This window comes from Halictus rubicundus, chromosome 12 (genome assembly GCF_050948215.1).
Source record: "Halictus rubicundus isolate RS-2024b chromosome 12, iyHalRubi1_principal, whole genome shotgun sequence".
Lineage (NCBI taxonomy): Eukaryota > Metazoa > Arthropoda > Insecta > Hymenoptera > Halictidae > Halictus > Halictus rubicundus.
In genome coordinates this window covers 1,550,635-1,571,856 of record NC_135160.1, presented here as the reverse complement: position 1 = coordinate 1,571,856, position 21,222 = coordinate 1,550,635, and the positions used below count along the sequence as shown (strand labels likewise).

At 39.0% G+C, this 21,222-nt stretch overlaps 2 protein-coding genes across 3 annotated transcripts in view; one reads left to right on the top strand and one right to left on the bottom strand.

Annotated features, from left to right (window-relative positions):
* Positions 1 to 229: 229 nt before the first annotated feature.
* Ppv (Protein phosphatase V) lies at positions 230 to 4,615 on the top strand. Its single transcript, XM_076798630.1, has 7 exons — positions 230 to 547; positions 694 to 789; positions 920 to 1,127; positions 1,233 to 1,312; positions 1,392 to 1,497; positions 1,569 to 1,730; positions 1,819 to 4,615. The coding sequence occupies exons 1-7, from the start codon at positions 479 to 481 to the stop codon at positions 2,007 to 2,009; spliced, it is 912 nt and encodes a 303-aa protein (XP_076654745.1). The 5' UTR covers positions 230 to 478; the 3' UTR covers positions 2,010 to 4,615.
* Positions 3,556 to 21,222, bottom strand: part of Hr4 (nuclear hormone receptor 4) — a 74,127-nt gene continuing 56,460 nt past the window's right edge. For both annotated transcript variants that reach the window (XM_076798617.1, XM_076798615.1), the window contains 5 exons: positions 15,457 to 15,591; positions 14,523 to 14,786; positions 13,059 to 13,251; positions 12,002 to 12,129; positions 3,556 to 11,733 (listed from right to left, as the gene is read on the bottom strand). In XM_076798617.1, coding sequence (XP_076654732.1) covers positions 11,653 to 11,733; positions 12,002 to 12,129; positions 13,059 to 13,251; positions 14,523 to 14,786; positions 15,457 to 15,591 — 801 coding nt within the window. In that variant the 3' untranslated portion in view covers positions 3,556 to 11,652. The remainder of the gene's footprint in view (positions 11,734 to 12,001; positions 12,130 to 13,058; positions 13,252 to 14,522; positions 14,787 to 15,456; positions 15,592 to 21,222) is intronic.

The window sequence follows — 21,222 nt, the reverse complement described above, 5'->3', positions numbered from 1 at the left end:
TGTTTAATAATATTATTGGCCGACATAATACTTCTAGGAAAATGTAATATTTTATTTTAAAACCGAAGGATAGCAATATCGATGTTTATATGAGCAATAGTAGAATAAAGAGTTTGAAAATTTGCGTTATAATACATTTTTGACTTCCACGTGTAATTTCACTTTATAGAATAAAAAAACTGCTAGCCAATAAGATGAAAGGGTTATTGAGAATTGAAGTTGGTCGTTATTAATCTTACGCTGCTGCACGCTGCTGTGAGTTGTGATGCGCCTTACACGATGGAAAAGATAATTCTCCGTAATTCTACAATAAATAAAGCTCATAAAACCTTGTGTTTAAGATGAATGAAAACTGTGGGATTCGTTCAAACTAATTCAGTGAAATAGTTCTTAAAAATACAAATCAACTATAAATTCTGCACACATATATGTAGTGAGTGAGGGCGCGATCAGTATTTTCCTACAATACGATTCCAAAATGTCAGACATCGATAAATGGATAGAAATTGCAAAAGAGTGCAAATACCTTCCAGAAAATGATCTTAAGGTAAATAACGTGTGTAAAGCATTATTTCTCAGTATATCAATTATAATATATTTATACGACTTGTTGTATAAGGTATTAAATGCACGCGCATAGGTTACTTATACTCACTGTATTTCCTTTCCGATAATTAGATTAATTTTGTTTAGAAACTTTGTGACATAGTATGTGACTTATTAGTAGAAGAATCTAATATCCAACCAGTGTCCACTCCCGTCACCGTGTGCGGAGATATTCATGGCCAGGTAAGATTCATACTTTTGGCCTAACCTCAACATGACATCGATATCTGTAGTAGATAATGATAATTATTTCGATAGAAAAAGTATGAAGTACCTTCGTATATACTGATTAAAATCGTTTATCTGTTTTTAGTTTTATGATTTAGAAGAATTATTTCGAAATGGAGGCGCTGTGCCTGATACAAATTATATATTCATGGGAGATTTTGTAGATAGAGGGTATTATAGTTTAGAAACATTTACCCGCCTACTCACCCTTAAAGCTAAATGGTCTGATAGAATAACATTGCTTCGCGGAAATCACGAATCCAGGCAAATTACTCATGTTTATGGTTTTTATGGTCAGTATACATTTTATTATAAAAATATGATATGTTCAAAATGTTGAAATACAATTTATTGCACGTGCATACATATTAATAATTATTTATATATATTCCATACAGATGAATGTCAGAATAAATATGGCAATGCTAACGCATGGAAACACTGCTGTAGGGTTTTCGACTTGCTCACAGTTGCTGCCGTTAGTACTTTCAAATATATGTGTAACCATTTATATTTGTTTCCATGTTTTATAATTACGAATATCTTTTTTTTTATAGTTAATTGATGAACAAGTACTATGTGTACACGGTGGATTATCCCCAGCCATTAGAACATTAGATCAAATTAGAACGATCGAGAGGAATCAAGAAATTCCACATAAAGGTACTTACATTATTACAGTATCATAATACATGTATTATGTTTATCTATAATAAACGATTTTATATTTGTAGGTGCTTTTTGTGATTTGGTCTGGTCTGATCCAGAAGACGTAGATGCATGGACCATTAGTCCACGTGGAGCTGGTTGGTTATTTGGCAGTAAAGTGACATACAAATTCATGGAAATCAACGACCTTAAACTCATTTGTAGAGCTCATCAATTGGTTAATGAAGGTACATATATTTTCGTACAGTGTCAACACAATTACAATGCGGCGAAATAAGACATTATTAATTTTTGTTTTTTTCGCTTTATTTACAGGGTATAGATACATGTTTAATGATAAACTTGTAACAGTATGGTCAGCTCCAAATTATTGTTATCGTTGTGGTAACATAGCTAGTATTTTACAGTTTACAACTGTCGATTCAAGACGCCCAGTGCTATTCGAAGCAGTGCCTGATTTTGAAAGAGTAATTCCACCAGTAGTCCCTACACCGTACTTTTTGTGATCTCACTCTGTGGTCTATTTGTTTGGATGCAGAGAGATGGTATCTGCGTTTAGGCTTTACGGGATTACATGACTGTTTCTTCACGTTGATGGACACAGGCTGGTACCATGACAGAGCATAAAATTTTCAAAAAAAAAAAAAATAAATAAATAAAATTAAAATACATCACAAGATAATGGATTATTCGGAATTCCATGCGAAACCAAAATGTTTCTTTATGTTCTTCATAGGAGAATCGTTTGAGAATCTGAACTGACATGTGGTTGTCTGTTCAGGGAAGATGTGTATTAAAGAAATTTTTTAAGGAAATATATATATATCGATTTTTATATGTTGGAATGTTAACTTTTTTATACATAGCGCGCCTGCCATTGCATCAGCCTGATTTCTCTAGTTTGTAAAGTATTTTGCATTGAAACAAGTGTGAACATTCTGTGGTCTAGACGCTTTTGCTGTCTACTGTGTACATTCTGTAGAGCATTCGCATCTCAGAGCAGTATTGTGAATGCATCATGCTAAGGAGCTCTGAGTTTTTAAACAAGTTACGAACGTGAACAACAAGTGATTCATTAGAGTATGAATGAATAAATGGAAAAGAAAACATTTAAACATTCCGGCAAAGGGAGAGTCTCTGAGTATAGTGAATGCTTAATTGATATTACGATCGTTGTGCGTAGAATTCAGGTTTATTAAAGCGTGAGCATATATACTACTGTTAAGGTCTTCCTGAGTATGTAATTAATCTGTTCTGGTTTAGATACTGTGTGTGCTGCGTGCAATTCTTTTTATTCTAGATGAGCAAATCGGTGTTCTTAGCAGCATAAATTCGGCAATTCTGCCGAGGTACAAATAGTATGTAGCAGTAGCCAAAGTTTTCCTGCCTAGGTAAGGAAATTCAGTAGGAACAATTGTATTATATACTAGAAGTTTTGTTATTATTTCTATGCATATGACAGTTCTTATGTTATATTCCGTGTGATTTTATTACGAGCTCAACGTAAACACCATGCAAAAAAGTCGAATAGTATTGAAACAAAATTTTCCTTTCAGTGTATCGGCCTTTTCAGTCACGTATCACTATTATGCGTACTAAGCAATAATTTGATTATTATTATTACTATTACTATTATTATTATTATTGTATTATTATTATTCTCGGAATCTTTGTACAGTTTCCACATTATATGCCAAATCGCTGTCGTACTGAATAATTGTAATAACTAGATTGTCATAAGTTCATTAATGTAGGGAGCAATTTTTAAGAACCGAGACCTTTAGCAATGTGCCTCTAAATTAATAAGCGTTTGTGTAATATAATGATATGATATTGATACATAATTAACGGGAGTGCACTGGCCATTGCGTATCATAAGCCTGAATTCTGACCATCGATTTGTTAGCTCATGATATTCCTAATCGATCACAGACCCGACAAATACGACATTGGCATTGGCATTGGCATTGGCATTGGCTGTCGAAGTTAAAAACTACTCTATTTTGAATTTTGTGATATAGTTCGAGCGGGGCATGTGAAAATATGCGTCGACGTTTGTAACGATTTTCCATGTCGAGATCGTTTTGAGGATGTTTTGAAGACTTGTTATTTCAAGAAGTATAGTCAACTTTTGAACAGTGCCTTCAGAACTATAACACGACGGTCTATTAGAAGTAAATACTTTCTACCGACAGATAATCATAGACGAACCAGGGGACGGATCATATAAATAACAGAGAGCTTAACAAAGGGCGTGTGTAAGGAACTTTCTTCAAACCTTTTTACAATTCTTGGGACTATATCATGAATAATCTCCCTTTATATTATATTCCGACTTCATTAATCATGTAAGATATTTCGGCGTACAATTCGATTGCTTTACATATGAATACTTTCTACATTTTTTGATAAAGAACAAACGAAAAAAAAAATAGACGGTGAGGAGAGAGAGACAGACAGAAAGAGAGGGAGAGAGAGAGAGAGAGAGAGAGAGAGAGAGAGAGAGAGAGAGAGAGAGGAGGAAGGATGGAGGGGATGGATGAAGATGAAGAAATACGATTTATATATATCCAGATTGTTACGATATGCAATTACACGATTTTACATTAATCACTGCTTTTATATTTACATTATTGATACTGTATTAGATAGATCATTACGCGACGCAAGACACGGAGTTTACGTTACAAACTCGACTCGTCGGTTTTGCAGCCTCTTGTACCGTGAAATGGAGGTGATTCATGAGAATGCCTGTGTAGTACGGACATCCTAGGAAACGTAAAAGTATTAGCTTCTGTGCCTACCTAGGTATTCGCGGCAATCACCTTTTAAATGCCTCTGTCTGTGATCGCTTTAATCTTATCGAAGTGTCCAAGCGCTTGCGATCATTCTAGATCGGTAGGATCCAAGGAACAGGAGATATAAAGACAATGACGTTAATACGACGAGACTAATTTAGCTTAATGTTCTGTGCAGGAGCTTGAACACTGCGCATAATCCTTAAAGATCTCACAGGTAGACAACATTTTAACGAACATGTACCTTGAAAGTATAGACTTTGTTATGTTGATGTAACGAGACGTCTGTAATAAAAGTGCGCAAAAATTGCAAACGACATTATCAATACAACAACAAAGACAACAACAACAACAATAAAAACAAAAAGAACTCCCGACGCTGTTAATTGTGATAAATAAAGTACAATACGCGTATACACGTGTGTACACAATGCATACAGTACATTAAGAGCCGTCGACACGAGAACGAAACAAGACGAAACAACAAAAATAGCAAAAAAAAATAAAATAAAATAAAAATACCAACCGTTCATGTAGGGTGTGGGCATGGAATAATAAAGATTTCATAAAGATCTGCTTTCATCTTTAATTAGTTTATTTACTTGTAATAATATTATTTTCATCGTATATATATATATAATAATTCTATTTACTCCTTACTATTTATATATAATAATATAGTATATTTATGTTCACTATGTATAATATATTATCTACATTTATAATCCCTATGAAAGGCATCTCCAAACAGACTTCAGATTTACGTTTTTTTTTAAAATATTTTATTTATTCATAAAAATACAGGGGGTTTACGCGCCACCTGTGAAATCTAGCCTGTTTTGCCCGGAACCGACAGCCATACCGATTTTATTGGTCGGATTAATAACAATGCTATACCATACGATCCTTAATCCTTGCAATAACAACGAATTTATTGTTCCTCGATATCGTCGTCTATGTACACGCAACTCACGATAAGCAAGTCCTAAAAAGATTTTACGCTCTGTTCAAGGTTTGTAGCGCGCCCTCCTCTACTTCTCGTTGTAACGCGTAATCCTTTACAATTAGTAACATTCACTCGCCACTGGGGTAAAACAATTAAAAAAAAAAGCAAAAAACGAAAAAAAAAAATGAAAGAGAGAGATAGAGCGACTGAGAAAATTATGAAGAGAAGATCAAACGATTCCGAGAGCTTCGAATACAAAGAACGAAATGCAAATGAAAATGCAACGGACAAGCTCGATGAAAGATCCGTGTAATCGTCGGCGGCGATTGAAAAATAAATTAATAACTAGAATATGCGAATTTTCTCTTTACAATAAGACGTATATACACATACACACATATATATGTATTCTCTTCTCCACCGACTAGAGTGTTTGGCTCGAGACACGCGTTCAAGAAAAATCGATTCGCAATACGCGCGTTCCTCTTTCTTCCGATAGATTGTCGCGATCAAAATACTAATAAACTTCTCTCGGTCCGACAAAAAAAATTCTGATTCGTGCTCACGTCAAGCACAACCTGTTCATACGGGTATTTCGGGAATCGAAGAGATTACGAAAAGACAAAAAAAAAAAAAAGAAAAGGAAAGAAAAGCAAGAAAAACATAGAAAACGTAACGAAATGCATGAACGAAATTCCCAGTGGAATAACAATGGTTCCCTGTTGCGACACGTGCTCGCCAACGGCGATCGTGATATCACGGCGAAACGACAAAAGCGATCCGATCGAGCACGATTCGCGAGCATCGCCGAAAAGAAATCCGCCAACGAGAATTTCGCAATTTCGCGCGCGCGCACCCCCGTGCAAGAAGAAACAAATTGTTGGTGGCGAAAACGCAGCATCCGGTTCCCGGCAGAGCGGCGATTCACACGGCGCCCAAATCTCAGTTACAAAAGGAATAGTCGAAGGTAAACAAGACGATAAAAATGTACTTCCTAAACGTAGGTAGAAATTGGTAACTTTGACTCACTCATTGAAAAAGTATCTTTTTTTTTTCTCTCTCTCTTTATCATCATCGTTTCGCTGCCAATCCGGCATTCGTGCTTCCATTCTGCCCGTCGTTTCTGGGTTAACGTTTGCATTTCGCGCTTCTTTCGCTGCACCGTGACAAGCGGCGCGCTCTGTGGAACGGCGCGCGTTCAAAATTTTCTCGAAACTCGCGAGAGTCTCGCGAGAAGCTAATTTAAAATCGGATGTGAACGATGGCGCGTCGAATTTGATTTTCGAACGATACAATTTGGTTTCTCGATGTTCGCCGAATGTCCGCAAGTATTTGTCCAGTTACGTGTGACCGCCTGGCGTTTAATATTAATTTTCAATTGTTTCTAACGATTTCAGCCGAGTGAAAATAGAAAAGATTTGCTGAACGCGCGATCTCGGTAACACAGTGCCGCTCGACGCTGTGCAAGAGCAGGTATAACACGGAATTATACAAAGAGACAGGACTAGTACTTTCAACATAGTTATTATTAAACCTTTCGTACAATATGTACAAAGTAAAACCCACAAACGAGAGGCATATGTGTTTGTTTGTTTGTTTGTTTTTTTTTTATTTTCTTAAATTTCTTATCTTTTCTTTCTTTTTTTACTTTTGCTCAAATAGACTCTCACTCGCACTTAAATATTAAAGGTTGGGCATGATAATACTCGCGGTAGTATAATGCCCTAAGTCTTGCTGATCCATCGCGTAGCTCTCCCGTAAGCAGCTACTGTACTCCCAGACATCGATGCACAGTTTCATTATTTTTTTTTTCTTGCTTTTATACAATATACATATTTATATTTATATATTTATATTTATATACTTATATATATTTATTTAATGTAATATAAAGACAGTCCAACTCGGTGCTTATATTCTGGTATATTCGTTTTTCTTTTTCATTTTTTCTTCCCGTTCGATTCAAACCCGATGCTCTTGTTCTCTGTTCTCTATCCTTTCGTTCTTTCGCGACCGACGACACTGCCACTCGTATGTACAACATTAACAATAAATAGGGCGCGACGAGAAAAAAGTTCTTCGCGGGAAGTACATAATCTTTACGAACTAACGAGAATAAAGGGGGGGGGGGCGTAGGAGGGGTTTCGGGGAGGGGAGGTGGTTTAAACGGTTCGTAGAAGAACAAAGGGGAGAATCGGGGGTGGGGGGGGGGGGTGTCGAGGGTGTAGAGTATCCACGAAGATAGGAGACAGAAGGAAGAGAGCCAAAAAGGAACGAACGTATCCCCTAAATACCATACGTTGCTTCCCCTCTGTATTGCACAATATACAAACGGTAACTTCAAAAGCAAAAATTTGATCACGCGTGCGCGCGCGCGCGAGCGCAAAATTACGGCAACTCATGGTGAACACTTAGCGCACAAAAGGAAGAAGTTAAACGTCCACGAAAACCGCGTTGGCCAATGGTCAATGATCCCTACAACGTAATCTTTTTTTTTTTAGCGAGGTTCTTCTCTCATCTCGGTTTCATAAATACGCTGTTCTGTTATCTCTTCGTTTTCTCTCTCTCTCTCTCTCTCTCTCTCTTGCACTGTTGCGACCTCATCGACCGTCACAATTGAACACAGACAAGTGTACGATGATGTCCGGGGAATACAGGAACCGTTACCCCCAGTTCCTTAACCTCGAATAATATACATGTTTTTTTTCATTTTTTTTTTACCGTATGAAGTATCCCATCGTTAGTTAAGTCTTATAGTATGGACAAGTATCCCTAGGCTATTAGGCCCAAGGTCTGCGAATAGTTCGTGTTGATTCATTTTCGTGTGTACGTGTGTGTTTCATTTTTCGACGCCCGACCGGCCATAAGTTCGACGGCTAACTGTCCCGCGGGGTTGGAAAAAGGCAGAACGGGCTTGGGGGAGGGGGAAGTCCCTTATAGTGAAAAAACGTTCGCGGAACACCTTGAGCAGAAATTCGGTTGGTGGTTTGTTACACCTCGAGATCGCGAGACGCGCGAATGATCGAGATCGACGAGAACGGACAAGATAAATGCAACGACCGGAGGATTTCGAACGATTACGGATCCTCGGATGATAGAAAGAAGGGACGACGGTTCGGAGATCACGCGTTTCCGTCGTGCTGGTGGCCGGGGGGCTTGTCGACGATTAGCGCGCGTATTTTACGAATTAACTTCTATGGAGGCAAGATGAAACAATGTATGTACGTTGCGATAGAACGTGCGCCGATTAACCATTGCGTATGCGTATACAAGGAGCGATTATTTTGTTCTTTCTTTGTTTTCTTCTTTTTCCTCTCTTTCTCTCTCTCTCTCGAAGGGACACGAACGACGCTTTCGACTGGCGCCAGCCACCGGTTTTGTGTTTTTTTTTCTGTTCTTTTCTTTACCTCTATCGTTTCACCTGCGTTTTTTTTCGCTTTTTTATTTTCGGTTTAATTTCTCCTACAACGCGTTTTTTCCGCTATCTTAAATAATTGAGCCAATCCGGAGAACCTGGTATTTCCGGGTCACGAAGAAACCAAATATCACACGTGTCGATGACACACATACATATACACATATGTATATCTACATATTTGCTAAATGTGAGAACTCGTTCAGCTCGAACTCTTATTCATTTCTGTTTGTTTGTTTTTTTTCGCATTTATATATATATATATTTATATTTATAATTATAGTATATACGCTTCTCCGCGAGAGAGAAATACCAAGTCCCTCGCGTAGTTCGTGTTTTTTCTTTTTCTGTGTTTTTTCTTTTTCTTTTCTCTTTTTCCCCGGTGATATTCCATCCTACACGTTTCATCATTTCGTTTCTTTTCTCTTGTTATTATAATACTATGAAATTATCGCAGTCGTTTCAGCGAGGAATCATACAAAAAAAAAAAAAAAGAAACAATCTTTCGCCGCGGATCAATGACGAACGCACGGTACTTTGTTAACGAAGAGAAACCGAAGTTCGCGCACGCGCGCGCGCGCGTTTATGTGTGTTCGGCACGGTCCGATCCTCGCCTCGATTCCCGTAGGAATTATCGTTAATTAGAACGGTTGTAAAAAGACACCGGAAGGGTTCCCGAATCCGAGATCGAAAAATCAATTTTTACTAACACTTTTACTAAGCCGCGACAAAAGGAACAACTCCTTCCGTTTCTTCCTGTCTAATTCATCTTTCCGCCTCTTAATAAAACCACATTCGTAACCGTAAAGACAACCCCCCTCTGTGAACGCGTCCCACGATCCGAAACGAGGATCAAATCGTCCGAAATAGAGTAGCTACGAACAAGAACATGTCTTCGACCGGTGAATGATGCACGTTTAACGCGTAGAAATTACGTCGATGGCGATAAAGTGAAAATTAACAAAACGGTGAATATACACACACATATATATATATATACATATTTATGTATATATATATATATACATATACATATGTATATATACAATATAGTCTTCTTTGTTGCGCGCTTGGACCTTGATTCGGAGTGTGGAGCGATGACGAGGACGACGATAACAACGAGGACGACAACGAGCCCCATCCGAAATCTTTCCTGTGTTTCCTCTTTCCCGTTATTTTCCTTGTTCCATTCCTTTTTCTGCGGTACCGCCGTGTTTCACCCCGTAACACGTGCCACGCGTGCGAGATACAGTTCCGTTTTGGTCTTCGTTCGTCTCGTGAAACAACGGCCACGCGAACGTCGTGTCTCCGTTTTGATTACCAAAAGTTGCCGTTCCGAGCTCCCGGCGACGACGTTTCCCGTTGACAATTCGTATTGTTCTGTGTGTGTCCTCTCGTATCGATTGGTAACCGAAATATATCACACTTTCGCCGCTCGTAATTCGTGAAACGACAACGACGATCGCTGCTGCTTAAAGAGGGTGGGGTCGTAGAATCACGTGGATACATCGATGAGAAGGGCTGAAGTATGCAGGCGTTTTACAGTTCTATCAGTCGAGGATGCGTACTCGTGTCTGCACACGTATGCGACTTCTATCCGTATTATTTAAAGATAATTACATTGTGTGCTTGTACGTAAAAATCCGTAATAGAGACGTGTGTGTTCGTGTGTTCCTGTGTGTGTGTGTGTGTGTGTGTGGGGTATGTTATGTGGCGGTCGATGTTTCGCTGATCGATCGTTTTGTGCCATTGCTCGTGATCCGTCCGTTGATCTATACCATCATCATCATCATCATCGTCAGCGTTATCATCATCATCATCGTTATTATTACGATCATCATTATCATCATCGGTCGACTGATCTTTCGATCGTTTTGGTAGTCTGCTATTTTAGTTGATAGTGGTGGAGAGTAGTAGTAATAGTAGCAGCAGTAGTAGTAGTAGTAGCGGTAGTAGTAGTAGTAGTAGTAGTAAGTAGTAGTAGTAGTAGTAGTAGTAGTAGTAGTAGTAGTAGTAGTAGTGGTAGTAGTAGTAAGTAGTAGTAGTAGTAGTAGTAGTAGTAGTAGTAGTAGTAGTAAGTAGTAGTAGTAGTAGTAGTAGTAGTAGTAGTAGTAGTAGTAGTAGTAGTAGTAGTAGTAGTAGTAATAGTAGTAGTAGTAGGTGGTAGTAGATGGCCTACAGTGAGCGTACGTAACGAGAGTCTTATTATCGATCGGATTATGCAACGTGAACACACAATGACGTAGTTGCGCGGTACTGCGTACAGAAATATATTATTATAGTCTTTTAGTTTCGATAAAAAAGTTCAGTTCCCTCCTCGATTGATCTCTCATCTCGAGGTGGCGCGCTTTCTCTCTCTATATCTCTCACTCGCCCTCTCTTTCTCTCCCGCTCTCTCGCTCACACGCTCTTTCTCTCTCTCCCTTTCGAACTTTAATATTTCTTTCATTTAATTATTCTCTCAAATTTTCTTATTTAAAGCATTCGCTCCCCTCATCACGAGTTCTCATATCCCTTTCTCGCCGTCTTTCCCGTTCTCTCTTTCTCTTGTTTGTCTTCTCTGTCCTTAACAACTTCTCCCTTGTCCTTTGTTTGTTTCTTTCTTTCTTTTCTTTTATCACGTTTCACACGGTTCTTCCGTTCCCTCCTTAAACCCTCTTCCGTTTGTACAATGCAACGAACACACAGATTTATATTATTTATATGTATACTTTTATATAATTATCATACATACGGCAAACAAAGCCTGTTTCACGAGCTCGCTCCCGTTTTCTCTGCGACTCTGTTTGCTCTTGTTCGTTTCGGTTTCTATTACTTCCTTTTTCTTTCTCTCCTCTGTGTTGTAAATTTATATATTATATTATACATATACATAAATATATACATAGATACATCTGCGTATGTATGTACATATATATTTATCTGTTTGTATGTATAGTATGTATATAGGTATTCAGCTTCGTTTATCGTCAGTTGGGCTCGTTTATTTACTATCTTTGAATTGCTGAGTTCAATAGGAAAGGAACGTAGAACATTTTACTCTCGAGTAGAAGAGCCGCCGCCGATTGTACCTGGAATTCAGCAAGAAAACAGATTCGTCTGTTAGGCCGGGCGATTCTTTCAATGTGATCGTAAAGATCGAATAGGATGTTTCCGGATCAACGTACTCGAATTATTTGATTCACCGTTTACGAAATTATTTGTTTCTGATCAATTATCTTTTGCTTTTGTTTTGTTTTGTTTAAAGACTTGTGAAGGTTCGACGCGACCTTCCGGATAATTGCAACGCGATCGCAAGCGGAGAACAATGATCGGAAATTTCTCCTTTCTTCAACTTACTTCCGGCAACCTGACGAGAAGATCGTGAAACCGACTCGGCTGTTGGGGCGCGCTGTGCTCGACAAAACTTCGCAGACAGCTCATGTACCGTTCTTGTATTTGTTCTAATTCCATTGTACCTCCACGTGCTAAGAGAAGACAGACACAAAAGCGAACGGTGAGTATGCGTTACGGTAGACTCTTTAATCGACTCGCCTCGTGTTTGGTTCAGCAACAAGTTCGTTCACGGTTTTTTTTTGTAGAATTTATTTTGATTTTTGTTTGCGAACCATTGGGAAATAAAATGGTGGGATGAATTATAAATGTTTGTGTAGATGGTATATTTTTCTAGGGAAGATTATAACTTGACTGCGAATTTTATGCGTATACAGACGGGCACGAGATGATTCTACGCGTAAAAATAAGTCGAAAAAACGGAATAACATTTTTTTGTTTGACGCCTCGTTTTCGAGAAAATCGAGTTTGAAAATGCGGTGAATACGCGCGCTATTAGACGGGAATCGCCCGACGCGTCTGACCATGGCCAACCAATTCTACTTACTGCATAGAGCTTTAAACTCGATTTTCTCGGGAACGAGGCGTCAAACGAAAAAATGTTATTCCGTTTTTTCGACTTATTTTTACATGTAGAATCGCCCCATGGACAGTTGTACCACCATATCACCCCATACCCTGTATAACAAAAATCAATAGGCGACGTACAAAATTGTGACGACGTTAGTAGAATTTAAAAATATCGTCGCTCTTTTTACCATGACCAATCTTTAAGAAGGAACTTGTTACTTGATTCAGAATCGAGATAAATATACAAATAAAATGAAGCACGAATTTTTCTTTGCGAATAATTTTTTGAATAATCGCGAGTACTTTCGCATGAACAATAGTAGAAGTAGTAGTATACTTGATATGAATTTGCGAACTTACATTTTGCATCTCCAATTGCAGCATTGTCAAAAAGTGCAAAGTTTCTTTATATTTTTCGATTCTCAACGTAACAGTGATTAGAAGTTGGTCTAATTAAATAATTGTGGAATAGCCGTTAGGTGAAAATACTTACCTTGTGAGAGCATGGTGATTACTTTCAGACAGACATATTCCTCCATCCGTAGCCTCACCCTCCTGAACATTAGTGTGACGTACGTGATTTTTTCCACCATGAGCCCTACGTCTTGCCGTAATTGGTCCATGGTTATCGGCCGGCCCATCATGCTGGTCAGGCACGTTTGTAGCGTATACATGTTGTTCGAAACCTGTACAGAAACAAAATCATTGTATCAAATCCATAGAACATTGCTTAAAAGCTTCTTTGTTTATATTCTCAAAAATTAATCCAAATCTGACTGCTAAATTTTTCAAATTAAAATCAAACCCACAGAATACTACTCTAAAGCTTCTTCGATCATTTAAAGCTTAATTCAAACCTTAAGTTTTTATACAAATTTATATTTTTATAGGCAAAAGTCGCAAAACTGAGGTCAGCTAAATTTCCTTACTTAATTCATTATTCCTCATTGAATTTTGTGCGCAGGTAAATAAATATCTTTTTTTCTCTAATAATTTTAATAAATTGACAAGAATTGTATGTATGCATTGAAGTTCTTTTAATGTTTTTACTGTTTCATATTTCATTTACTTATTTTACTTTCCAATACTCCACATTGTGTATACCAACCACAAGGTTGATTTAAATGACAGGAATATAAATTGCACACGTCATGGTTTAATATTACATGCACTAAATTTAGCTTTTTGAGGCAGTCCACCTGTTGATCCAATATTTCTTGCGGATAATTCGAAATAAGTTCTGAAATATGAGAAACTGCAGCTGTTCAAAGCTTGCTGCACTGTGTATGCATATAATATAACTTGCATAAATAATATAATGGAGGACTTATTAATATCGTTTTAAGAATCTCGAATTAACTTAAACTTTGTATTTTTGCCTCAGTAGCTATGCCAAGAAGATCAATTGATCAATATTATTGATTTTAAGAAACTAAATACTTTTTAACGTCTATTATTAACGACAAAATATTTACGATTTCAGTGAGATTTATCGGGTTTAATTTGACTAGTATTTCCCTAATACCCTAAACCCTTTCAGACCTGGAACTAATTCAGTCAGAATTTTATGGAATTTTCGTTATAAATATACACCCCTAACTAAGAACGTTTCACGAAATATATTCATGCAAGGGTTGCTGAGAACCGCTCCCATACATATGCATACTCGACAGTTAAAGAATAGCAGTTTACCAGTCCTAGCCGATATATGTCCCTGTCCGTGTTTTGGACATATATCGAGTAAACACTGTACTTAAAGTCTATAAAATAAAATAGAATGATTCGTGTACGGAGCCATTCGCGGGGCACCGTAGACGGTTTTCGTCTCTATTCTCTGGTAAATGGCCACTCGAAGACTATTTCTGGCGGGTCTCAAAGTGAAAGTTTCGAATCCCTGAATCGGCGACGACAGCACCGAAGTGAGCTGAACGCCGGGATAGAAAGAGACAGTAATTACTTCTTGCATAAAATCCGCTCCCGTCCCGTCGGAACCGACGTTGGTGAACTTGTGCTGACCATGCATCGCTTGGTAGGCGGAGGTGGTCAGCACCAGGAGTTCGTGCCACTTGTGGGTAAGCAACCTTGTGTGAACTTCGACCGGCAACTCAAGGTAAAACGGTAACCTTTTGGTCCACTGCACCAACTTGTACACTATGCTGTCTCCTATCTGACACAGCTTCTCACTTAAGTCTGATTTATGGTCCAGCAGCTCGTCCAAGTTCTGCAATCAGAGTGGGAGAAGTTTTGTGAGTAAGATCGATCGTGAAGATATCTACCTCCTTGCGGGGACTCGATCTCGAATTTCAAGTAGCCCGTGGATCCAAGGGGCATCGAATAAAACTCGAAAATAAAGATTAAGTGTACTTTCTACTGGGTTTCATATTTTCCAAAGTGTAGAAACACCTTAACGTTGTTGATGACGTTTCAGAGGCGTCAGGCTTGATTATTTTTACCTTTCCATCGTAAACTAACGTATGTAACAAATCAAATGCAATAGTATGTTTTAATCTTGCAATTAAATTTCAAGGCAAGGAGCTGATATGTGGAACTTGATAAAAAATGTTTAGTTCAAAGACAAAAATCAGATCACATTGAAAACCGTGAAATATATCAAGAATTCAGAAGAGAATTGAAAAACTTAAAAATACAAAACAGTGGGAATATTCCAATAATTTAAGATTATTATTATTAAGTAAAGAAATAAATGTAGATGTGGCCCGCGTATCTTGTAACGAATGCAGGGAAGTTTTATGTTGCATAAAAATCCGCGATCCACTTATCACACAACCGTCATACTTACTTGGAGGAAAAAAAAGTAGTTTTGAACGGAATGATTGATGGTCGGTAACGGACGAGGAAGTGGTTGGGAAATATAAAGCATTCGAACGTACCCTCAACGTGGCGATATCTTGGAACTCGTCGCAGTCTATAAGGGTTTGGATCATGGCTAGGGTCGTGTCCAAAGGGAATGCTCGATCCCTCGAACTGCTCACAGCGTTGTCTAGCCTCTGCCTTAAATGTACCACCTTGAACAGAAAATAGTTCTTCCTTAGTATCTCCTTCTTTTCCCTTTCCACGTTACTATTTCGCTGCACTATTTCCTGTCTTCGTACGCTAAAGTACTATTTTCCCAGCCACCGTATACACTCGCTTTAAAATGATCTAAAATAAACTAAACGGTGTCCTATTCGAAAAGAACGCGAATTATAAATTCTTAATGAAAATCACAAACGCGTCGACCGTCCCCCGCGCGATAGTCATACGCCATTTCCGGTAGAAGAACCGACAGAAAAAAGAAACTAGACTTGAATGAACCGAGTCCCGATGATCGGTCCCCGAGTGCATCGATCAGCCGGAAAGTTCAAGACAAAAGCGTTCGAAACCTTTAGAAAGTTTCGCGACCTCGCGGGTCGTGTCGGGGACCGTGTTGTCGTCGCGGTTCAATAATTTCGATCCATCGATCGGAGCGGTGGGGATCGGCGCGCTTCCTACGTAAATCCGATCCGGCCTTTCACTGACCTTTCAGACCTCGATGTACTTCCTCGAGGTCGGTATTCGTCGGTTGGAGACACTCGACAAGAGAGGGAGAGCCGGCTATCGGTGATACCTTCGGCGAAAGCTGCAATTCTCGGGGTATACCCTTAAGTTTCGTCCACACCGGCGGAAAACGTCGAACCGTGGGACACGCTTGTCGCTGAAGGCGATCGCCGATACTCGGTGGAGGGATCGGAGGTGTTGGAAGGAGGAAGAGAAGGAGGTAGGGTGAGGTCAGTGTCCCTTGTGCAGACTTTCACGAGTTACAAAACCGTCGGAGAACTGCCCGTCCTTGGCACCGGCTGTCGCTGATTTTTTATTGTCCCTACCTCCGAGACCACGTCGTCGTCGTCAACGTCGTCGTCGTCGTCGCACTGTTTCACTCGGGCACTTTTCGATCCGACGTCGTGACGATTTTTATCGGACCCCGCCGAATTTTCAGTCTTTACCTCTATATTGGACTATATTGGATATCCTGATCTTCCACTTGTTCGTTTACATGCTATTGTTCTTGTTCATTAGTTTTACCGGGGAACGACCGATTTCTGATGGCTGTCTTATGACTGTATTTAACTGAGCACTTTAACACTGTCAGAAGCCTATTAACACATTCACTGCCGTGCCATCCACGTATAGGTGACGGAAAGTATTTATCCAAATTGAAAAATAAAATTTTTCGCTGATATATTCATTGCATTCAATTTGGTTAAGATCCGGAAAATTTTTGTTTCATGAAGAAACCTAAGATAGGTTATTGCCCTCATGGCACCGATTTTGTACTTATTGTTGCTTAGCTTGGAACGGTTAAATCATGTAGGTTCAATGTAGGTATAAGGATAATAATTTATAAACAATATTTGATCCACAAGAATTTTTAATTCTAGGTTTAAAATAAATTTAACTGTATTTATTTGCAAATACTATTGAACCTTCGTCAAAGTGTATGTAGCAAGCACGTGATCTTGAACAAACAATTAAGCTACCTCCTGCATAAAATGCACCTATATTTACCATACAGTTTCACTTTCATCAGAAATCTGGATCAACTTCCAAAAGATACTCTCCGTTTATTACCCCTCGAAGAGATTGCCCGAAAGAATCTTAATGCAGAGGAATCGTTAACGCAATTCGCAGCACATAAACGAACAATTAAACCGTGCAATTATGTCCAATTACAATCCCGATCAATTAACTCATAAAGATCGGCTTGCCGGCAGCCGTCGAAAATGTGTTCCGGCTGATTACACGGCGCGCCGTAAAATGTTGCAATTCCTGTTTCGAAAGGACCGTACCGATCCGAATCTTCCTGTATCCAGCAACTTTCGCTAGTCCATATTTGTCCCAGGCGCGAGAGCTATAACTTTTGAAAATTCGCGAGTGTGCTGCATCGGGCACGCAACGATCCGCCCGGAGATGGAAAGTGACCTCCTTAATGGAGCCCCCACGGGCAATACTTATCCCGGCGATCGAGTCATCGATTTCACTTTTGGCAATGGCCTCTACCGGGCCGAATGTTCCCGGTGTAATTCTTGTCGTTGTTTGCATGCCTCGTACATACACGCGGCCGTCGATCGTAACGCGGCTCGAATATTCCCGATAACCGCTCCACGCTTGTCGCACACACTAACTCCGGTCGATCCGTCAACGAATTAGAACAACCTGATTACAGGACTGTCCCGATACAAGTGACGAAGATGTACGCGACGTATATGACAAATTTATTCGAGGCCCAAAAGCTCTGTTGCCGGGAAGTGTAACATGACACGAGATCAGTTTGAACAGTAACAATAATTTTTTCTGTTTGTGATTATTTTTTTTTTTTTTGTGAATCTTTTATCAATCCGTGACATTTTTCTGGTTAAAATGAGTCCAAACACGACACAATTTGGATCTCATTTACCCATTTAATTCAGGATATAGTGGAATCTCTGTTATCCGAACTGACGACGCCTGAATTCTCCATTATCCGTATACGTGTTTTATATGTAAACGTACAAATTAGTAAAGATGCAATCTGCCACTGTAACTAAAATGACCCGTTGCCTATGTTCCACCTTATTAGTTCGGATAACAGAGGTACCACTGTATCGTCAATTAAGCGAATAAGTATAATCGAAATGGTGTCGTGTTTGGTATCATTTTAATCAGAGAAATGTGACGGATATGTTGCTTAAAGTTTCGTAAAGAAAAATTTATATTCAAAATAAAAATGTTTCGTGATCGGCTTAGTTTCATTGTCCTTTCAAATTAGAGGTCAAAGAACAGTGTTTACACTTTACAACGATTGTGTACATGATATGAGTGACACTTCGCTCTAGATGTTTTTTTATATGTATCGAGACATTAATCGCGTTCGATTTCCGCGTTACACGCGGACGTTCGAGCGCGAACGATCGTGAAAACCGTTCTATCAAATAGTGATGGGACTAGTTCAGTATGATCAACGACTTCCCGTATCCTACTCATGAATATCAATCAATTCAACATTTAAGATTCATCGCGTCGCAGTCGATTAGTATTCATAAAAACGAGTGCTCCGCACGGTATACTTGTGTATACTTGTCGCTAATGTGTTCTCGAAATTCATGACGAGTGCGCGGAAATTGTACTCGCTGGCAGTGTGGTCATAACACGTTTCTTTCTAACAGCGTTTTCAATAAATTTTTGCTGACCAACATAAACACAAAAACAAACACCGAAGACGAACTTCCCTTTCTCGTGAAATATATAACATTAACAAGTTATATATAATGGAACAAGTTGACTAACAATAAGATTTAACGTGATTTTTGTTCTGATGTCTTTCAACTACCCATTTCACATTCATGTCAAGGTTCATATTAAACATTTAGATTAAAACGTCTGCTTCTCTAGATTATCTTCTAAATAACAGATATATCGGAGATTAATATTAATACTGCTTTTCCTGGTTATCTCTCAAAGATACCGGCGACTGTGTAGATGTAAATTGACGTTGGATATTATTAAAAAAACCAAAAGTTTTACAGATCACATTCGTATGAATTAATTATTTCCGTTAATCTCGCGAGACAAAGTGAAAAGTGAAAAACAGGGTCTTTTATGCCGCTGTTATCAGTAGGGAATGAGGGTTGACAATGGCCCTCGTACAATGCGTGAACAATTAACGCAAAAGACCATTAAGCAGCCTCGAGCGAATAGAGTTCAAGCTGACTCGCCAATATACGTACCGCGGCATCGAGAGAGTTCAGTAACAGCGTTTAGAAATTTCTGAGAAAAATCCGCGTCGCTAATACATTCACTTTGACAAGAACCAGCGCATTGCCAGGCCGGTGTATGCAACATTTGCGCAGCGCTCGGTCCCATCGCTGGCAGATAATATCGCATCGATGTTATCCAACAACATCAGCGCCGCTACTAACCGTAATCTACTGTTACAGTTGCATCATGTCGGGAAAATTCAATTATCGGCGCGAGGAAGAATATTCTGTTGCGACGAGTCAACCCCCGCGAGGATTAATTTTCGTCGTCGAACGACTCGCATGGCAGCTAACACTGCTCGGCTCCGGCGGGGTTTCACCACCAAGTAGGAAACACTTTCACGATGTAGAAGATAATGCTCTGCGTTTAGACAGCTAGGAAAAGGCACGCGAGACGACGACGACGACGACGACAACAACGACGAGACCAGCCAGGTTCTCGAGAGCCGCTTGCTCGTTGAATCTATCGGCTTTCGTAATGTGGGAAACCTTGAGGCTTGCGCAAGCAGAGTCGTAAGAAAGTGAAATTGCAACGGAGAGTTCATTCATTTCAGGATCGGCCAGTCGAAGACCGATCGAAACGCTTTGAATTCGATGCTACTGCGCAGCCTTTTTAGCCTTAGCGACCGGTCGGCTGCTTCCTACTTAAACTCGCGAAAGGAAGGGACTTCTTTTCACTTTTGTACTTCTTTCGGTTCGCTGTAGCTGGCCGACTCCTTGCAATCGGTCAACGTTATTTCTCGCTGTTTTGTCTCCGGCTAATTCTAGCTCGTTCTTGTCAAACGAGATAGCAGTCCGCCGCCATCTTGGCTTTCACAAGCGAAGATGTAATATACATACCTACGCTGTCAACTATTATCTTTCTTCTCACTGAAAACACTAAGCAGGTTAACATTACCGTCCTCCGCCAAATCGATCAGTTTCGCATTTTTGATTTCACAATAAGCCCAGAAGATATCGCCGAGTCACTCGTGACTTTTGTTGCACAATTTTCCAGAACAATTTCCATCGCTTCTTTCAGTGTTCGTTTCTTCAGCGGTGTTTCAAAGCGTTTTGCAATAATTGTGTACCCATTTGTTTCCGCAAATGCCCGATGCATTTCCATCTTTATCCATCATTATTTCCATGTCTATGTCGCTTAAAGTTTCACAAAAAGACGAATCAAAAAGTATTAATGTGCGCACATGGAAGTGCAAGCATCGTGCTCATCTCTCGCGCTATACTGCAAGTCCAGCAAACGGAATAGTGAAAGCGTCGAATCCTGTTGTATATGGATCGCTCCAGATTCAACTGTTTGCTTTCAGATACCGTCGGTTCGGATAGTCGAGGTTGAATCTACGTCTTCCAACGTGTTAACAGAGCAACGTTTGCATTTTACGACGACCTCCTCGATACCGTTTTCCTCCCGAATCGGAGGACGTCGATGACGCAACCGGCGCACAGTGCGGACAAACGGCCTGTTTTCGTAGAGGAAATTTTTTACAGACAATTATATTTACCAATATAGTTAATAATTTTAACAAAAAAAATAATTTTTAGAAAAAAAAATTTATTATTAAAAATTAAGAAATTTATTTTTAAAAACTAACAAGTTTAGAACAAAATTAATAATAAATGAACCATACGTAATATTAACAATAATAAACTTAAACAAATTATAATACTAGTGAATAAAATGAATAAACTTAACAAAACGCTATTCGCTATCCGAGTCATTCTCAGTACTTTGATTGCGACCCAAAATCATTGACTCTCGTGATCTTGCACATCTCGATCTATCCTTACATTCTTATTACTTTATCAATAGTTATAAAACATATATTAAAAACAAATTAAAAATATATAAAAATGATTGATATATAATTATTGCAAAATTGTATTATG

Excerpts from the sequence above, each read along its gene's own strand:
- Ppv (XM_076798630.1), top strand. The coding sequence starts at position 479 with ATGTCAGACATCGATAAATGGATAGAAATTGCAAAAGAGTGCAAATAC. Across the intron at positions 548-693 it reads TTCCAGAAAATGATCTTAAG|AAACTTTGTGACATAGTATG; the intron begins GTAAATAACGTG and ends AATTTTGTTTAG. Across the intron at positions 1,128-1,232 it reads TCATGTTTATGGTTTTTATG|ATGAATGTCAGAATAAATAT; the intron begins GTCAGTATACAT and ends TATTCCATACAG.